At 39.7% G+C, this 21,917-nt stretch overlaps 1 protein-coding gene across 1 annotated transcript in view; it reads right to left on the bottom strand.

Moving 5' to 3' along the window:
• Positions 1 to 21,917, bottom strand: part of LOC131962165 (partitioning defective 3 homolog) — a 572,304-nt gene that overhangs the window by 11,201 nt on the left and 539,186 nt on the right. The window contains exon 23 of the mRNA XM_059327127.1: positions 5,339 to 5,466. Coding sequence (XP_059183110.1) covers positions 5,339 to 5,466 — 128 coding nt within the window. The remainder of the gene's footprint in view (positions 1 to 5,338; positions 5,467 to 21,917) is intronic.

Below are 21,917 nucleotides of genomic sequence, written 5' to 3'. Positions count from 1 at the left end.
ATGCAGAGGACTGTATGTGCATTGATCTCTCTATCACTGTATCACAAAGAAAATATTAACACAGCTACTGTGGGAAGATAATTCAAGCACTAGCTGATCATTTACATTATTATGTATCTGGGGTTTAATTTGTGATATCAGCAATTTTAATCTGATGCTAAGCTGTGAATCGAAACCTGTCACAAGGCTCCCATTAACCCCTTGTATCAAGCATAAATAGTAAAAAATATGAATTACTGTTTTCTTGTTTCTTGCCAATTAATTCATCTCTCCCTTAAAAAAGCCATCTTTATGTAATTCTGATGAGAATCCCACAGCCACATATCCAGCTTTACTAATGAAGGCCCTTGTGGCCCACAGTATCTAAGCAGAGGTGAAGATCTAAAGCATATGTCTCTGTAATGTGAGTATCAGAGGTCTACATTTATGCATGTAAGAACAAATGTGTATGCATTCATGTTCTGTACATGCAACACAAACACATGATCTTGTTCTGTCTAAAAACCAAATAAAAACACTAAATCTGAGGGAAATGATCTTGCTGCATGGACAGATAATTTCACTTGACAATATTTCTTAAATTAAGATTATTAAATCTAGAAATATGCATGTTGAACACTTGAAATAAGAAATTAACTCTTAAAACAAGATAAATTATCTAACACTTCTAAATAGTTTTTTTTAAATCTTAATAAGAAACAAATAATTTGCAGTGCACTCTGCTTGGGCCAGTTCATCGCTGCTTGCAGCTTTAATTTATCTTGTTTTAAGAGTTCATTTCTTATTCTAATCTTACAACATGCTTATTTCTAGATTTAATAATCTTACCGTATTTCCTCAAATAGTAGCCGGGGTTTCTATGAATAAAAAATATGTTTGGGACCTGGCTAATAATAGGGGCAGGCTATTATTTGAAGGAGGCTTTTATTTAAAAAAAAAAAAACGATTTTTATTTACTAAAAATTGTTTTTACACCCGGTTACTAAATGAGGCCGGTCATTAATAGGGGCCCGGCTTTAAATTGAGGAAATATGGTAATTTAGGAAATCTTGTCAAGTGAAATAATCTGTTCATGTAGCAAGATCATTTACCTCCGATTTAGTGGTTTTATCTTCTTTTTAGACACACCTTTTTACAGTGTGTGTATGCATTCATGTTCTGTAAATGCAACACAAACGCATGATCTTGTTCTGCTGTGTGTGTTTGTGTGTGTGTGTGTGTGAATTCAGAGCATGTGTAAGTATGAGGGTAATTGGCGAAGGGGCAGATGTAGGGACAGACTGCAGAGAGAGCCCCACCACATGCTCCGTATCTGGGTTTTGCTGTCTGGGCGAGCCGCCATGCGTTTACACCCCGGCTTGGCGCACAGAGCAGCCAGCGCCGCTCATGAGGGAGCCGCTTATTTAGAAAGCCGGGACGCCTGTTGCACGAGGCAGCAATCTGCGTTTTTCCAGAATGACCTTTTAGGTTTTTAAAGAAGAAAAGCGGAGAAGGGAGATTTAGTGGGAGAGTCTTCGGTGGCGATGAGAAGAGAGCAGAAATGGCATTGTTCCACAGGAATGTAATCGTGATTGATGCGTCAGGGGAGTCAGCTCTCTTATCACCTCTACTCCTGTGCCAGAATATGTCACAAAGTAGATTAGTTACATCTACAGAGGGAGGGGATGGGAAAATACATCATGCCAAAGAGTGGGGTAAATTTAGAATGACAGAACATAACAAACAAAGCCAGGAAGTTGGCCTGCAGAAAAATTTGCGGCGGCCGTGTGTTTCTTTAAAAACAGCTGGGAAGAATCAGAGTTTATGAGAAGGAGGAGAAAGCCCACATGCACAGACGCAGAATGATTAGGGGAAAAAACCAAATGCCTCCAATGGGCAGTGGAACAATTGTTGCTATATTGTAGAAATAAATTGTCTACAAACCTGGAATAATGTTTTCTTTATTGTGTGGAACAGTGTTGTTTTGGCTGCGGAATGGAAGAGCTCCATGGAGAGATGGAGGAGCTACTGGTGGTTCACTCAGGCCACGTTAAGAACCTTATCATTACCGCATTCGTGTGTTTGTGTGTTATTTTTGTGTGTCTCTTTCAGGCTAATCAGTGGTCTCCCTTTCCCACTAACACACTCGTTCCTCTCCCGGCCCCTCTCGCCCTCCACTGCCTGTCACCGCTAATCCTGCTCCGACAACAAGCCTTCATTAGTGCTCTTCCAATCCTCACATCCCAGACAGCCAGCTAAGCCTGGCCGTCATCAGATAACCAGCTACCATGGCCTCTTCTGGAAGCTCTTTGGGAAGAAGGTTTTTTTTTTTTCTTGTGAGGGAATGTCCCCTTTCGGCTGAACGGATGACTGCTCGAGCTTCCTGTTTGGAAGAGAAGGACAGGATGAAGGGGTTCCAAATAGAGGTGGTCGGAGTTAGAGGGAATTGTGGTTATTAATCTGGGGATGTGAGACTTTAGCTCTTTAATGAGGAGCCATACCGAGACACGAGCTCTGAAAAGCTTTAGCCGGGGTCAAACGTCAAGCCTGAGCTCATGCGACTCTTTGCTAAAAGACGCTATGAGATTATGAGAGGAATGCATATCAAAGGCCATCCTCGCTTGGCTTTTTGGCCGGCCAGACCAACTTTCCCAAGAGAAGAAACTCAGTGAGGGGAGGGCCGGAGGCAACTGTCACATCACATGAGATGCCAGCAGATAACACCTATGAAGTGAATGCACAGATCGGTCTGGCTTATACAGGCCACATTGATTATGCGTCCATGTGGACCGCAAATCCATAGCCATAGACAGGAACATGTTTTAATCGACCCGACTGTGACTGTTCAGAGACAGCAGAGCAAAAAAGGATGGCTATGAAGAAATGATTGCTGTTTGTGCAGGGAGAGATTAAAATCACAGGAGAGCAGAGTTACTCTGGCCAAGAAAATTAAAAGACCACACACACACACACACACACACACACACACACACGCACGCACACACACAGATACACACATACACACAATACAAGTGTTCTGTCTTTGTATAAACTGGCAAAGTAAAACTTAAATAAATCAGACTTCACTTTCAACATAGACGAGCACACTGTACATTTCACAATACAAAAAACTCATATTTGATTGTTTTCAGTGAGGAAATATTTAACAGGGAGAGGAAATTATGTTTATTTTATTACTTACTTAATTTAAATGCCTGTTTCAGTCAGTCAAAGAATATTATTGGTGGAATTAGGGGAGGGGCAGGGGGGGGCGACCTCCCCTTGGTGTCCCCATGTTTTAAAAAAATAAGACAAGCTGCAAAACTGCCATCTTGGATGTCCCCATGGTTGGTAAAACATGTGCCTACTAGTGTGCTCTTTTCATGGAGAAAACGAGATGAAGTGCCCACTAGGTGCCCTAATAGTAGAGAAACGTGATGAAGTGCCCACTAGGGTGTGTTTAATGGGGAAAACACAGTAATGTGCTCTCTACAGTGTCTGTAAATACAGAAAACATGACACAGTGCCTCAAAGGGTGTAGTTCCAGTGGAGGAAATGTGATGGTGGGCACTCTGAGGTGCCCAATAGATGAATGAAACATGATGAGGTGGACTCTAGGATGCTTTTCTAGCAAACATGATAAAGTTCCCTCCTTGGTACCCTTCCAAAGCAGAAAACTTGATAAAGTACACTCTCAGGTGCCATTAAATGGAGAAAATTATAAGGTGACCTCTAAGATGATGAAGAAGACATGATGCGGTGCCATATAGACTAGAAAGGTTTCTGTACACTGGTGCCCCACCACATGTAGCTGGTGCCTTTTTCGCCCCTGACCTTTCAGACAGCCAGAGTTTGCCACTGTATAGCATTAGCCGTGTTTCCACTAGAGGGAAAAGTGGCCACCGGGAAAGTCTTAGGCCACACCCTCTCTAAAGTCCGCTCACTCTGTGTGTCTCCACTACAAGTTAGCCCCCAGAGGGATTTAGAGACTTTACTAACTGTGCACAACGTCAGCAGCTGAAAGCAGCATGGCTAATTATGCACAGAATCTCTGCTGATCATAACATAGTGATTGTGAATTAATGGTATCGCTGACTGTGCACAGAGTGTCCGGTGCTTGTTGTAAACAAACAGAGATCGCTAAGTGAACACCTCCTGTAGCAGCAGCACATACACACTGCTACAGAGCTAACTGTAGCTAACTGCGGCTAACGGCGGCTCTTCTTAACAAGCCGGCCTCCGGCTCGTTAGCGGCTCGATAAGAGTAAGAAGGAGTTGCTGGATTTGTCTCCAGTCGCTTTCTTGAAAAATAGTCACTAAGGGGGTCTGTATAGTCGCTAAATTCAGCAACAAAGTTGCTAAGTTGGGAACACTGCTTCACCGGCTTTTACAAATGGCGTGTGTTGTCGTGTAGAGTAATAGTCACATCCTGCTTAGCGATCTATCCAATCAGTAACCAGGCTGTTTTCAGGGGAGAAAAAAGACCCTGCTCTTCCACAAGGGCGAAAAAAGTCCAGACAAAAGGAGGCTCTGGCCTGCTCGTATTCATATTAGGGGCGTTTCGGCAAGTGAGACCCGCCTCATTCCGGGTATTGCCCAGTAGTGGAAACAGCCCTATAGTGTGTCTTTGGTGACTTAAAATGTGAAAATTAACCACCAGCAATAGTTGGCTTTGCATTTTGCCTTGACTAAAGTGCGATTAGGGAGCTTCAGAGGATTGGTAGAGGCACACAGAGAGTAGATCAGGAAATGCAAATACTGATACTAAACTTGCCCCCCCAACGCTTTGAGATGTAAGATATGGTAAGCTTTATTGGCATCTCTTTGAAACATATGCAAAAGAATCGAAATAGGAAGATGAAGAGCGGTGGCTGTAGCCCTGAACTCAAGCTGTGTAAGCCAAGAGATTGAAATTCCTTTTAAAAACATGATATTGGAGCTGTTATTCATTATACTGGGAGTGTTGGAGAGAGGGGCTGATGCCTGTGACAAAGTCACCAATTCTTCAGGGTCGACATTGACTTAATGAAAGTGAATATCAGTCAAACAATTCCAAGCGATCACATTAAATGATTTCATTGAAAGAGTTTTGTAAAGAATCATTTAAATGTCTGGAGATGAGTTGAAAGTGGCTTTGTGGTGATTGACTTTGTAACCAAAGAGAAACATTAAAGAAAGTGTGGAGAAAAGAGAGTAAAGGCACAAATATGAGGGGAAGAAATTGATGGCAATCGGAAAAGTCAAATGTAGAGGTTGAGAAAGGGCAGGAGGAACGTGATAAGTCAGGAAGAGGGGAGGGAGAGAGGAGGACGGAGACAGACAGATGGAATAAAGACAGGAGAGGGAGAGGAGGTCTCACCGTGGCAGGGAGCTGTACTGTCTCTGTGCTTGTTGGAAACCATCTCTGTCCTCTTGCTGCTCTTTCTGGACCTGAGAATCCACTGTGACTGAATGACGTCCGCTTGGTGTCTCCGTCCCATTGCTCACCTGTAACATCCAAGACAACATACCCACTGTTAGGACACAATAACAGAGAAACAAACTAGAGTTACGAGGTGGCCGTAGGCCAGATACTGCCCTAGAATTTGCACAGTCACATCTGATTTGTCAAGTCATTCATACACGTCCTAGGAAGCATAATTGTCTCTGGAGTGGACAACAGTGGAGTGGGTCAGGACATTAAATAATGGATGCTTCTCACAGGCTCCACTGGTCCAGCAGATCTGAAAACTGCAATGGTGATTTATTCACACACATAAAAGAGGCTGATTGAAAGCATTAGTTATTTCACATTTTTAACAGTATTATTAATAGGTTTATACTGCTACTATTACCAAAATAAACCAAATATTATGATTTATCAGTCAAGTCTGTATAAAATAAGACATTCAGCATCCCTATATAGGCAAAATTGATTAATTCTTTCTTGTTCTGCCACTGCAATGTTTTGACTGTATTAGTAGTTGAATCAGGCCCTCTAGAGCAGTGGTTCTCAACCTTTTTGAGTCGCAACCCCCAATTTAACATGCATGTTGTCCGCGACTCCTTCACCCCCTCTTGTCTCTTCAGTTTAACTGGTTTCAAGCTTTGTTTGCCAGCACTTCAGAGCAAATGACACACTGTGGATATTCTGTGTTGTTTTTTGTCATGCACGAAAAGCCATACTTCAAGAAGTCAGGCTGATATTTAGGGAGCCTAGCTGGTGTCCGCCCCACTGCCCTCCGTTTCTCGGGTGGTGATCCCGTTAGGCTTCCTTGTGGTAGACCTTGGGACCCCTGCTGCTGCTGCTGACCCAAGTCTGGAGCTTTTCTTTGCAGCCATCGCTCCATTTTTCCAGCATCAGTTATAGCTAGCTGCTAGCAAACTGCAGCTGCGGTCAAGCAACAATGCGCCAGTTTTTTTTCTTTTTGTTTGTTTATTTTTTCCTATGTGCTCACTGAACAGAATCTCACGCACACAGTTCAGATCATACAAACTCAGTTGATACGACAAATTTTGGACAAATAATGAAGCAGACAACAACTAAAACATCTCCCTGTCTGAAATTATGTAATTTAATATTAATTTTGTCCATTTATATTTTTTCCAAAATTATTTCACGACCCCCCGTAAATAATCTCGAGACCCCGATTGGGGTCGGGACCCAAGGTTGAGAATGGCTGTACTAAATAGAATCGTCAAATAGTCGACTATTCGGGATTACCCCTAATCAGACCAAATGTGAAATATGGTCACAATCTTCCCTTCTGTTCCTGAGCTATGGTGTTACATGGCCAGAAAAGTGTTCTTGTACAACATTAGGATGTCACACAGAAGCTGACTTTTGACCTTTTGGATATAAAATGTCATCACTTCATCATTTAATCATTTTTGACATTTGTGTAAAATGTTTTCATAATTAACATGAATTCTTGAGTTGAGGCCAAAAATATGTTTTGTGAGGTCACAGGACCTTGACCTTTGACATCCAAATTGTAATCAGTTCATCCTTGAGTCCGAGGACACACACATTTTAATAAATTCCTGTGTGAAATATCACATTAACCAGAATGAGATGGAAAGTCGGACAAGCCAAAACATAATGCCTACGGGCAAGGCCTTCACAGAGGTATAATGAAGCCAAAACGGTTGACATTTCTGTCTTTGGACACAAATCTGGAAATAGAGAAAACACACACATACTGATAATGGAATATATTTCCCCCTGCACAGCAGGTGCTTTGTCAGTGTGATGCCTCCTGAGTATTAGGCGATATTCAGGGAACAGATAGTTAGTAGGTGTGATTCCATGATGACAGTGGCACTAAAAATGCACCTGTGCCAGTGGATGAATGGTCCCCTGATACTTTTTAAAGCCATAATTCACCAAAAAAAAAAATCTACTTTCTATCAGTTACAAATCATTGGTTTACTACAATGAATGAGGCTTCCAGAAAGGTGACAGGAACATTGAGCAGGAGATGGGAAGATATTTTTTTCTGGAAAAATGAAAGTTACTTGACATGACATTTCATGACATTTTCATGTTCAAAACAACAGATGTTCTCTTTGAATTGTACCAGTCCCTGCATCACTTAATGAGTATATTAAAGGTTGTTGAATTATTGGTTATCTGTAGCCTTAATGTTGCTTGGCTAGTGAATCTGAAGTCCGTTTATAGGCTTACAGTGTTTTGTTGGCCCAGTTTAACCAGCAAAAGTCTCTGATGCCACTTGTGTTCTTAGTGCCACTGACAGAATAAACTCCAGATGAGTTAAAATTATTCCAGCACAGCTCCCAATGTCGGGCAAAAAGTACTACTGGTGTTGAGAATGTTATGATGATGTCAAAAAGATTCAAAAAAGAGATCAGGCTTTAAGTATTATAATCATATCTTTCCAATAAACTGTTCTTTATCTGCAAAACAACATGTCTAAATAGCTAAATAGCAGAATACGTCATTTTACAATGACAGCCAAAATTACATATACGACAATGAAACAAGTGAAACAAAACTACTTGGTTAGGTTTAAGAAAATATCATGGTGTGGGTTGAAATAAGTAGCCTATGTTTTGTGAAGTTCGTAAGTTAAGAACAGTACATGAGTCACATAAGTTAAATATGATCTGAAAGTTAAAACGAGTCAATGGTGACTTGATTTAATGTGGTACATGAACAGTGGTCTTCTGGTTTGAAAATCCTGTGTTTGACTGATCCATATACCTCGACCTCCTTCCTATGCGAACTTTGTTGCTCTTTATACTCTGTTACCTGTCTTCCTTCTTTGCTACCGTATTAATGATGTAAATATGGTCATAATCAAGCAGTGAAGCCATTGTAAACTATCTTTAACTTGCATTCTTTCTCATGGCCAGCAGGGGGCGACTCCTCTGGTTCCAAAAATAAGTCAATTTGTATGTATCAACAGTTATATGACCCTACTGGATTATTAATTTTTGGGTAGGTAGACCTACTGTGCAGGATAATCCGAGTCTCAGGATGTACTGATCTCAAAAACTTTTTCATGTGCACATGCTTACTGCTCTGTTTTTGTGAATCCAAGAGCTTATTTTATTATATAACATTTAAATAATGTAATATTTTGCTAAGTGTATGCTGTGCGTTTCTGAACAAACACCACAAGTATGCTGAAGACATAAAATATAGATGAGTATCACCAGCCGCTGCTTCATTTCACACATTTTCATGTGACTTGACTACACACCACTAACCTGTACCAGTGTGTGTGTGTGTTTGTTGTCTGATCATCAGCGGGGTTGACATGGAGATATCATCTCCCTCAACACTAGCACGCTGCTAACGAGCTGGCTGATGAAAGAACAAGACAAGCCAATTAAAAAGAGGCGAGCTGAGGAGATATAGCAAACGTGGCTTGACCAAGTGTCAGTTTTCATAAGACTCGGATGGTAATGTGGTAGGCAGGTGGGGGTGTGGATGGTTTGTGTGCATGCAGAGTAAATATTCACTAATAATTTTCACAAATTTACCAGCCAGCTAGGTTTTAAACTGAACAGAGCAGCCAAAGAGAGTTTGGTAGTTTGGGAAGAGATTTTCTTAAAAGTGGGAAGTCATGCGTATGTGTTTGTCAGGAAAGTGGTAGAAGAGGTGTAATAGTACATGACAGAATGGATTGATGGGGTAAAGGTGTGTTGGCGGATGGAAAGGCTGTCAGCAAAAATGTCTTCTTGGAAACATCTTGTGTTGTTGAAATGGCTGCTTTCCTTCTCACTTGGACAGCTGCAATAACAGCGCAATTACTTTTCACTCAGCGTCAATAACAAGTCCTTTCTGGAGCGCTCCAAGTCCTAAAAAATAATAGTATTCCACGTGGGTGAAGTGAATTGGACTCATATGTTTCAGGTTTCGCTGCAACAACACGTTCACCCGGCTCAGAAAGTGTAGAGCACACAAATGAATATCAGATGAACAGTAAGGGGAAAAAGAGGAATTATTTTACTGGGGCCAAATGTGGCGGTGAGAAAATAATTAGTCACGCACACTGAAAGTTTTTTGTGTCATTTAAAAGGAAGTGGTGAGGAATCCGGAGGTGTTTGACACTTCAGTTTAAAACTGAAGGGTTGAGGTGGATGACGCCATGCCAAGAGAAATACATGAGAAATAGCCAGGAGAGAAAATCAGTCAGTGTAATGGCATTATCCAGGGAAGGAGAATCAGATTATTCCATGTTAGGCCTGGAATACAATGCCATATAAAACATGACATTTGGTGAAATCGAATCAAAGAGACGTCCGTGTTCGTTTTTATCCAATAATGTGAAAAATGATGTCAATACGGCACGCTTTTATCTCTCCCTTGTTTCCTCAGTGTTGTCACAGACAAAGCAGGGAGAAAAAAAGAAATCTCCACCTGTTTAAACATAACAGCGTTCACAGACGGTGAGTCGAGGGGGGATATAATTATGAAAATTATTTGCAGCTATCAAAAATCCGGGACCAGGAAAACAGCTGGGAAGGTGTTGAGCTTTAAGAGTTCCAAGGTGTATTATTTCTTAGTTCAGAGCTGGTCATAGACCTTTCAGATATCAAAGCAGGTTGCTATGATGGGTCAACATTAACATATGGCTTTAACCGCCCCAAACTCCTCCTGATGCTATGTTTGTAGACCACCACATAGGGAACAGATTTAAGAGAGCAGCCGTGCTGTACACAAACAGACATATGGAAGACATTTAAAGTTGCTAATGGGCAGACAGAACAAGAAGAAAGTGAGAGAATGCTAGTGAAACACCACATCCTGACAAAAGCGCAGTTGGATAATGATTCTCTCTTAAAGTACTCGACCCAATTCCGCCAATTTATTATAAGCAAGCCCAGTCCATTTGTGGTCACCAGGGTGTAGCTCCGGGCGTAGTATCCATCTGGGAGCATGCAGTGTGGTCTGCCATTTCCCAGTCCCTAGACCAAGGAACCATAGTGAATGGGAGGTTGCGTTGGTTATCTCCACATCACTTAAAGATTCCACAGCATGCACAAATGGCAGAACAAAATGTTAGTCTTATCTTGTATTGTGAAGATATCTGTGGATGAATGTGTGGGGTAATAGTGCTGAAATGTATTATGTCTACATAAGAGAAGTGTAATCGCTTTGTTCTCCTCTCCTCCCTCTGTTCTCAGTCTTATCTGTGAACACACACACACACACACACACACATCCTTGTACTTCTATCTTTGTGAGGGCCCTCATTGGAATAGTGAATTCCCTAACCCTAACCCTAACCCTAACCATCACAGCAAAAAATTGTATTCCTTTAAATCATCTGTTTATTGTCTTTTATTACTATTTTATTGGTTTATTTTAAACATATTTTTAATTATAAAAGGAGTGCTTTTATCACATGAGGGAGTTTACATGATTTTAAGAAACAGTCTGAGCCAGTGTATGTGGCAAAACGGATTTTCTGTTTTGCCACCCTTTTCCCCTCTTAAAACCTAACCCTAACCCTAAACCCAATTGTAACCTTAACCCTAAAACAAAGTCTGAACTCTCAAACAAGCCTTTAAAGAAGTGAGGCGTCCCGGTGGCTCAGATTGGTAGAGCGCGTACTATTAAGGAGTTCTTGCTGCCGCGGACCCCTTTCTATCTGTCACTTTCTAATAAAGCAATAAAATGCCCCAAAAAATCTTAAAAAAAAAAAAAAAAAAATGAAATGTCCTCACTTCTCAAAAATGTTCTAACTCCATTGGTTAAAAATGGGCTTCGGTCCTCACTATGAAGGAAGTACAAGAACACACACACACACACACACACACACACACACACACACACACACACAGTTTGGTATGGAAGTGTATTTAAGTGTATAGGCATACATACATCATTGCATGCATGCAGATGTGGCTACAAGTAACAATACTGCATTTGCCATTAATTATTGCTGGCTAGTCTTCTTGCTTATGCCAGTTGTAATCGTGAGATCAGTAAACCGTGCTTGCAGCATTATCCATAATTCAACCATGCAGCCTTGACAGCTAGTGTTAGCGAGCAAACTCAGAAGAAGGTCAGAAAACATCGATCAAAATCATCATAATCGACATAACCAGTTGTGGTTGAAAAACACAGTCTGGTTATTTATAATGATCAAAACAAGGGCAAATGGACAATAACATAGTCCAAACTGCAAAAAAGGTGTGTCTAAAAACAAGATAAAAACACTAAATCTGAGGGAAATTATCTTGCTGCATGGACAGATAATTTCACTTGATAAGATTTCTTGAATTAAGATTATTAAATCTAGAATGTTGCACGCTTAAAATAAGAAATCAACTCTTAAAACAAGATAAATTATCTAACACTTCTAAATCTGAATTTTTTTTTATCTCAGTAAGAAACAAATAATTGTCAGTGCACTCTGCTCGGGCCAGTTCATCGCTTCTTGCAGCTTTAATTTATCTTGTTTTAAGGGTTCATTTCTTATTTTAAGCGTTCAACATGCTTATTTCTAGATTTTGTAATCTTAATTAAAGAATTCTTGTCAAGTGAAATTATCTGCCCATGCAGCAAGATCGTTTCCCTCAGATTTAGTGTTTTTATCTTGTTTTTAGACACACCTTTTTTGCAGTGCACAGGCTCGTTTTAAACAAGCATATTGTCTGAAGTACATAATGCAAATGCATTTAGGCTGTGTCCAACTCCACTTTTGCTTGTGCATAATCGTGCATATTCTGGGTTCAAGGTAAGGCACTAGGGGCCATGAGGTTGTATTTAGTCTCTACTTGCTAATCATAAGTGTGTGGTCGTAACATGAATTAAACCAATCAGAGTGTCATCTCCTGGTCTCTTTAAGGAACAGATGTGCCTGCATCTGGCGCATTGCCATTATATATATGAAGGATTCTACAAATCTGCTTGTGCATGAAGTTAAAGTGCAAGGCAGCAGTGACTTTGACAGCAACTTGGAGTGCATATGGACAGCTAGCATTAGTCTCCTGATGATCTGACACGAGATTAGAGATGACTGTTACAGCCTGGCAGGATAAATAAAGTCATCTTTGCTGATAGACAGGTATGAGGTCTGACGCGCCCCGACATGCTGGGTCAATTCTAGCTGGGCTTGGGCCATTTTTGTCCTTATAGAAATGGCTTGGGTAAGACTTTGGCTAATTGTAGTACAGCAGAAACTATAATTGCATCTCCTGGAGAGAAACTGGGTGCAGTTACCCACCAGGATCAGCAGCATTGATTATTCAAATCTCCAAACCGCCAACAGTATTGGCCAGGATTTTATGTTAATCAACGTTCTGTGTTCTATTACTCATCCAAAAAGTCGCACACACAGTCCAGGTTTATACAGTGATACAAAAAGAGTGTATCAGATTGATTGATGTCTGTTTATCTAAATAATGCACCCTTTACATAGCAAGAAAACACTGTGCAGTTGACTTTAAACCACATTTTTATTGGACAATGGCACAATCATTTTCTGCTACCTCAAGATAGCAATGCACCAACAATGTGACTGACCACACTTCATTTTAAGACCAACAAACCCAGCATTCAGATTGGTGCAAGTAAATGCTTCTTATACAATGTGGTCGCTGGGTGTGAAAATGACATCTGCGTCATTCCGTAACTATCAATGGAACCTGGTCTCACAGGAATCCGTGCTTAACCCAAAATCCGTGGAATAGCCACGGAATCACTCAAATTTCCATGCAACTGACATGGATTTCGCTACAATGCAAGTTAATGACAGTTATATCCCTTGGCTATTGGTTTGTTCCAAGTCACGTGACTTTCAAGGTCCTGGCGGTCAGAACAAAAAACATGGCGGACAGTTCTCTCATTTTTAGTGAAAAAATCAATATTTTGACTTAGTTTCTGGATAAAAATGGATTTTGATCACATTTCTAGCGAGAAATATATGTTTTATTTTCTAAATCTTCACTCAGTGAATGTACATAATCACTTTGTATGTTGGAATAGCCACAGGATATGACTGTCATTAACTTGCATTGTAGCGAAATCCGTGTCAGTTTCACGGAAATTTGAGTGATTCTGTGGCTATTCCACGGATTTTGAGTTAAGCAAATCCGTGGCTATTTCACAGATTCCTGTGAGACCATGTTGTGAGATGACAGTGTCACACCGCGGTGAGGTGGTGTTTTATTTTTTGTTCTGGTCTAGTTATTTCCTGTTTTATTTTGAAATAGTAACTCTCCTCTCGTTTCAGGTCACTTGCCCTTCCCCGTGTGTCATCTGTCTGATTGTCTCCCCTAATTACCGATTGTGTTCACCTGGTGCTCCCTTCCCTCCATGTGTTCCAATAGTCTGTGTTCACCTGGTGCTCCCTTCCCTCCATGTGTTCCAATAGTCTGTGTTTTCCCTTGTCTTGGTCCAGTGTGTTTGACCCTGTCACCATACCAGCCACTTATCTCCTTCTTGCCACAGCTTGTCTTGTTTTTCACCCTTTTGGATTCCTCACAAGAGTGATTTTTCTTTGGAATTTATTAGTTAAGCGCAGTTCTTAGTTTCATAGCTTTTTGAGTTAGCCATTTGTTTTTCCTCCTTTTGGAGTGATATTGGTGTTCTTTATTATTTTTCCTCCCTTTAGTCCTGATCCAGTTTTTCCATAATGTTTTAGTAGAATCTTTTATTTTTCCTATCAGGTTTTGTTCCTCCCTTTTGAAGCGCTTTTTGTTTGTAGGTGTTATTATTTAATAGTTTTTCCCGCTGAGAGTTTAGTTAGTTTTTTCCCCTTTATCTTAGATTAGGATTTTTATATTTCTTTTTTTAGTGTAGATAGGTTCTGTGGTTATCTTTTAGTTTTACTCAGAGTCAGGTGTTTCATAGCCCTTTTTTTTTCACTCTGTGAGGATTTACCCTGCTGCATTCTCTGAATAAAGAAACTTTTAAGTTCACCTGCTCTGCATCTAAGTCCTGACTTGAGCCTGGCTTGACAGTGATGGGTGTGAGATAGAGCAACATGTGTCCAAGATGCATCATGAAGAGAGAATCCTCTCACCGATAAAATCAAGAGTGGCAAAATGATTTTCCTGCTGATTTTTACAGTATGATATGGTCACCTGTCATGTTCTGCTATGGCTCTGTGAAAAACAGCTTGCAGAGTCAACTGGCTTGACATTTGCTATGCAACAATATGTTGGAGAATGATTATTCTTGTCTCAGTTATTCACTTGCAAGTATATGCAATTAATTAAACGACAAATTCATTAAAATTCTTACATACAGCCCTGCTTGGCAGCAAACTGTGACTGGTTACAGCTACGGGCTCAAACACGGTCATGGCACAGAGCTACGTTGTCTAAACTCTAACCCTTAGCCCCTGGGAAGTCAAGTGACTGTGGCTAAAAGTGGCTTATTCTTCACATGATCCCATTGGAAAGAGTTAGCAGTGCACCCAGAACCATCAAAGCAGCATATTCAACCAAACATTGCATAAACAGAACAAATGCTTGTAGACACATGTATCCTGGTAGCAGAAGACAGGGCGATAATAAAATCAAAAGAATTCACATAAATAAGGTCTTTACAGGCTGTTGTTGGTGTGTTTGATCCAAGCTACCAGCATGGCGCTCACGCTCCTCTGTGTGGTCATGCTCATTGGCGCTCCAACCCAACAGCACAAATTGATTTTATTGCCGCAGACGGAAAGCAAGAGAGAAAAAGGCAACTCTTTGGAAAATACATAGCGCTTTATGATGAACATCTGGAAATCCCCTCTCACAGAGTAGTGGGGAGGGAGGGAGAGAAAACATGCCAGCTCTAATTGTGTGTGTTGGCTTGGGGGCTACATGATAGACAGGGCTTCTCGTGTCCCGGTCATTATTCCATTAAGGAGGAGCTGGGGGTTCGAGGACTGACCTCAGCATTGTCATTACAGGCGTTCACAGCAGACATACCTGAGCTCGGTCTCAAACACCCAAGAGACAAGCTGGGGGTCAAACTCACAGAGAGGGAGCCTCACACCTCACACTGCTCCTTGTGCTCCCTCTATACCTGTTCCTCATTATAATGATCGTTTTATTGTACATTTGCTGCTTTTTTTTCTTCCCAAAAGAGGAACATTTCCAAGAGGTAATATGTTACAGCGGTTTGTTTGGAATCAGTACAAGAGGATATTGGGTACTATTGAGCAACAAATGAAATAAAACTAGAAAGGCACTCAGGGAATACAGACCTCTGCTAAGGTCATGCCCTATCTTGCAATATTAATGAAAGAAATGTGTATCCACCCTGCAATTTAGATGTTCTCCAAAATGGTTTCTTCCTTGACCAATGCCACACCCTTCCACCAAGTTTCATAAATATTGGGCCCCTAGTTTTCCATGCACAGCAGCAAGTCAGGTGATGTAGTACAAAGTCTAAATCCTTTATCCTTTATACAGATAGCTGCAGATCCTCCAAAACAGCCATCTTGTCAAATTCTCAGACGACACAGTCTTACACGGCTGTGCTCTCACTGAATTTGTCAAAACAACCCCAAAACCAGCACCATCCATGGTAAAGACGTACAAATTGTACAATCTTACAAGTATTTGGGCACCATATTTGACTCAGATCTGGAATTCAGTGAAAACACTGCATTGTTAAGTGAGCAAACCAGAGAATCCATCTGCTGAGGCAACTCAACTCTTTCGGTGTCAACAGAAATATTTCATGTACCTTTTATCAAAGTTTTATTTAGAGTCTTTTAAATTATTCTTTCATATGCTGGTTTGGTTGTCTTTCTGTGAAAGGCAAGAAGTGTCTGAATGGCATCATCAGAACATGCTCCAAAATCACAGAGTCCAGTTTAAGGACCTCAGCTCCCTTTGGACGATGCGGGTGGTCCTGAAAGTAACTAGAATTATAACCCAACCTGATCACATTCTTGGCAGGGAGTTTCCAATCATGCTCTCAGGTCAGTGGTATTTTGTGACGATTCGGAAGACAAATCGGTATGCAAATTCATTTATCCCCTCTGCCATCAGGCTGCTTAATGCACAAAATGCAGTATAAACTGAAATCATTCTGCATTCCGCTCTGCTGTTCGCTAACTAGTTGTTGTTATTGTTGTTGTCAATGTACTATTTATTTATTTCTTCTACTGTTTTTGTTTGGACTATGGACAGGCTGACTGTGAAACTGAATTGCCCTTCTGGGACTAATAAAGTATTCTGAATCTGAATCTGAAAGACCGATAAAGTCTGTTAAGGGAGATGGGAGGTGTTCGTGTCCTGTCTGAAACTAAAAGTAAACATTTAAGTTATTTTAAATTGATTTAGCAAAAGTAACAAAGTCAGATTCTATGTCGCATGTGTAAATACATACGTTTAATTTTGAGTCTTGATTACCCCTGATGAAGCTTGTGGAATGTGAACAAAATATTCCGGACAGCTTCTAAATTAGAGATTGAGATTGTTTTGCAAACAGCTGTTTACAAAGACTGAATGGTGGAACTCAAATTAACACCAAAATGGATGAAAAAGCCCCTAAAGTGCCCAGAAAAAAAGATGGAAATGTATATTTCCACTGCATCTGCTGATGAATATCATGTGACACGATCCCCAGAAGCTAATAAATGGATGTTGAGGTGAGATTGTTCTGTCAGATAATCACCATATCTGGATAAGTGATTGAGCAAACCTGAGCGGTTTGTTTTTCTAAGAAACATACAGTATAAATATTAAAACTGAGTCGTGCCTTGAGATGCTTGCAGCTGCTCCTGTTCTGGCTTGTAGATCTGTGTGGAAGCCATTACTCTGTAACCTTGAGTACTCAGGGACAGTGTGCATCAAAGTGCAGTTTTGCAGACTTTGATGTGGTAGGCATTTAACTGCCTTTTCTAGCATCTTGCCTTTTCATGGTTACATTCACTGAATGTTTTGAGTGGAGGTCACAGAGGTCTCACTTTCATCACTGCGGACAACGTTGGGCAATGACTCAGAGCCAAATCCATTGTAGAAAAGAGAGACGTATCAATTTCTTTACAAAAAGTTGCCTTAATAGGTTTAAACGAACACAGCCACAATGTTGAGTTTTTACTCTTTCTAGAAATGCTGTTGACAAGAAACCAGAAACAATAATGCTTCTACCTACACATAGAAACACAGTTGGATGCAACAAGTTCATTTTCTAAAAGGTTATGCAGAGTTTTCACTGTGTTCACTGAGTTTCACTCATCTATTTGATCTGATGAATATTTTTTCACTTTGACTTACTGGATCAACATTTTGAACCCAGGATACAGAAAAAAAACCCAAAACATAAAACTGGAGTTTGAAAAAAATCGTTTTTTTAACTTACAAAACATAATCATGCTCAGTAAGAATTTAAAATGTTGCAGATGTATATATATAATGATGTATATATATATATATATATATATAATGATGATCTAGTTCTATATTTCATACTACATATATTTGACCTTATCATCTGCTTTACTCGGCCTATCGTCATCAAACAAAAACTGGCAGAGTTTGAAGCCAGAATTTTAGAGGGAATTCGATGTCAGGGCTTGAAGTTTCTTCGTTATTATGCCATGATATAATGAAGAAGTAATGTGTCGGTGCTTTTGTGGACTTCGAAGGGTTAATCAGTCAAAAAATATGTAGGAGTAAAAGGTTATTTCTCTGGTTTATTTTATGTACATTTCTGAAGACCTTTTTGTCTTTTTCTTCTTTTCACCAACGCTTTTCATATCAAAATGTTGCCCCATCCGCCTTTCATAGAGCCTCATCCGTCCTGCTTCAAGACAGGATTTCCCTCGAGTTCCTCTAATGTGGTGTCAACACATAGCATGGGCTCGCCTGTATCTCTCCTAACAAGCTCTGCCATTGTGAATCCTTGTTCTCCGGAATAAAATAACATGAAAGAGGACTAATAAAATAGACTTGAATACTCTAGGGCTGGCCCTATATCTTATTACCAGTGGAGTAGTGGGGGTATGCTCAACAATGTCAACAATCACAAGCAATTAGGAGCTCAGAGGCTCAGAGAGACAGACTGAGACTGCTTAGTGCTGAACAAACAGTTAACATCTCACTTTGAGAGCGAGAATGGAAAGAGAGAGAGATTAAGAGTAACAGTGGAGAGAGATGTCTGCCCACAGTGGTTTTCAGTCATCAGTGGGACTTAAACTGTAGGAAATCAAGAACAAATAAAGTCTGCCTTCCTCTGTATAAAAACATGGTGGGAAATATGCTGTTATGTCCAACTAAAACCCATCCAGACAATAGGAAAACAAAGATCCCTGCCACATTAAACCTCCACTCCAAACCAATTTCATTGACAAACTGACACTGATAATTGGATGCCAAATATTTTTACTTTCAAGGTCTGACACTGTGACCCATAATTTAGAAAATAGCTCTGCTTGGTGTAACAATTAGCCATCTTTTCTCTAGAACCAGGTCAGGAGAGTCACAGGGCAAAAAATCAGTCTGTCTCAAGCCATTTAACAGCTAAAATATACAAATATTTGACCTCTAACTTGTTCCTGCTTGGTTATATGAGTTTGGCTCCATTATTGTTTGGCCATAGTTAGAAATAAGAGGATGTGTGACCCTTAAATAAAGTGTCATCCAAAGTACTAACAAAGTAAGAATTTAGAGTTAAGTAAATAGTGGCCCCACATGTTAGGATCATCAGTAATATAACAGGGTATGTGGAAAAATTAAAGTGTTTCTTTATTTAAACTCTAGGCACAGTTACACAGCAGGAAGGGATATGAGATCAGGTCTGAATGAATTAACAAAGGAATTAACTTGATTACATTTTTCCAATTATGAGGAGTAAATCCCATTGTTGGTTCAGATCAATCACGGTAGAGGAGAACGGCTTAAAAAAACTCTCAAATTTTAATTTAAAAATTCTTAATTTAAAAATCCCTTTTAATCTAATGGAAATTAAAATGAACAGTGTGCCTCACTGTGTTCAATTTCTCTTCCCAAGTCCTGTATAGTCACTTGCCATCGAATGTTCCCCTTGTCATTGCCTCCTTCCCGCCATAAGTGTGTCATGTTTTCAAGACAGAAAGAGCACAGACAGATGTGAGTAATTAGCAATTAGTTCCAGGTCAAAGGTTGGACCCGGGAATTAGAAATTAGTCAAAGAAATTTGGCAGAAGTTGGGGCTGAAGCTGAAAGTTTTAGCGACATGAGTCAGAGAGTTTGGCAGTCGTACAACACTGACGCTCCAAAAGGATGTCACGCGATTGAGCCACTTCATGGAACAATTGAAAGTTAATGTTGTGGTGGAGCTTCATACTGTGTTAAATCAATTATTATTCATTTCACAAGTAAGATTGTTATTATAGTTAATCCCGGGATGCAGGAATTTATGACTCTACTTAATTGCAGGCTGCAGATATATATAACAAGATGTCTTCTCTGGGGAAGGAGCACAGAAACATTTCATATTCATGCTCATTGTTTTTCTTTTTCACTTTGTTTCACTAACATCAGCTGGAAAAATGTACTTTAACCCTTTATAGGTCACTCCTGGAAATTGAAAATGTCAACCCTGAAGTGTTATTGGAGGATATTACAAGACTTTTTGCAAAATGTTTCATTTTTATATTGCAAATCGAGGTCAATTGAGTCATTATTACTATTATATTTATGATAGTCTCTTTCCCACAGCAACCCTACATAGACAATAACACATAATTTGCATCCATCACCACTTTATCTTTTACCTTTAAACTATTTGTTATCTTTTAGACTACTTATTACATACGTGTAATGTCTGAATGTCTTTTTTAAAGCACCTTATATATGAAAAGCACACGTAAATTTAGTTGTATACTTTTTTAATCCAATGACAATAAAGGAAAGCTTGAATCTTGTGTGATTTACTGATTGGTCAGATGCCACAGTGTCACTATCTGATGTAGAAACCCATGTGGTTCTATGAGCTCACGGAGAGCGAGGAGACCTGTTATAGATGTCCGCTCAAGTTACCAAATATGGTTCTTTGCCTGATAAAGGGTTAATATTTGATCTACTGTATATTCGATCAAATAAACTGAGTAATAGCTCTAATCATCAAGAAAACACCATTTGAAAAAGGTATTGTCTAATTGTAGCAACACTAAAACTACAAAATCTTGTTGTTTGTACTTGCTGCAAAGAAATAAAAGATCAAATAAAATTGTATGCCTCTGCCAACCAATCAAGTTGCTGCTAACATCCGTGTCTGCTCAGACTCCATGACAGTAGACAATGCTGCTACAAAGAAGCTCTTAACCTTTTGGGGTCCACAAAACCACTGACACATTACTTCTTCATTATGTCATGGGGTAATAATGAAGAAACTTCAAGCCCTGACATCAAGTTCCCCCTAAAGTTCTGCCTTCAAACTCTGCCAGTTTTTGTTTGATGATGATAGGCAGAGCAAAGCAGATGATAAGGCCAAATACATGTAGTATGACATATAGAACTAGATCCTCATTTTATATATATATTCACATCTGCAACAATTAAAATTCTTACTGAGCATGATTATGTTTTGTAAGTTAAAAAAAGTTTTTTTCTGTATCCTGGGTTCAAAATGTTGATCCAGTAAGTCAAAGTGAAAAAATATTTATCAGATCAAATAGGTGAAGTGCTGAAAATATGCACTAGCGCAGTAAACACTTTTTAAGTGGCAGAATGAAAAGTATTCAAAAACTGACAAAATAGCCCAAGACTCCAAAGGGTTAAATGTGTATGCTTCACACACATCTTTAGTAGCTGACCAAGTATTAAATATAGTCACATACTCCTCTTCTGTACCTGAGTTAAATAGTTCAATAATGACCAGGAAAATGTATCTGCAGAATATTGTGATGTCACAGGAAAGATGACCTTAGACCTTTTGTGAATGAAATATCATCACTTCCTATTTATCCTATTTGACATTTGTTTAAAATGTTGCCATGACTTACAATTAATTATTGAGCTATGCCAAAAAAAAAAAAAACTGAGGTCAAGGTAACTTTGACCTTTGACCCGCCCAAATCTTATAAGTCCATTCTTGAGTCCAAGTATACATTTCTGCTGAATATAAAGAAATACCCTCATGGTGCTTGTGAGAAATTGCATTCAAAGAATGGGGCAGACATGAGGTCAGAGTGACCCTTAACCTTTTGCCCAAATTCCAAGGATGCATGTGTGTATCCTCCGTGTGCTCCGACTACCCATAATGCCTTGCACACACCAGTCTACGGGTAGATTTAAAAATGGCGAGCGTAGAAACAGTGACGCCAGCGGCGCAATATGCATTTAAATATATAAGTATTTTCAGTTTACACTGAATGTTATCACATAATAATAATACATTTTATTTATAGAGCGCTTTTCAGGGTACACAGAGACGCTTTTCAGTTAAGCTGATTTCTGCAAAAGTTATTGTTAATTATTTTATATGCGTCAGATGATGATGTACTATGTGCAAAGTATATGTGGCTATGCCATTCAGAAAATGATACATT

This window comes from Centropristis striata, chromosome 23 (genome assembly GCF_030273125.1).
Source record: "Centropristis striata isolate RG_2023a ecotype Rhode Island chromosome 23, C.striata_1.0, whole genome shotgun sequence".
In the NCBI taxonomy this organism is placed as follows: Eukaryota; Metazoa; Chordata; class Actinopteri; order Perciformes; family Serranidae; genus Centropristis; species Centropristis striata.
Note: the sequence above shows the minus strand (reverse complement) of the source record. Positions and strands in the feature narration are given on the sequence as shown.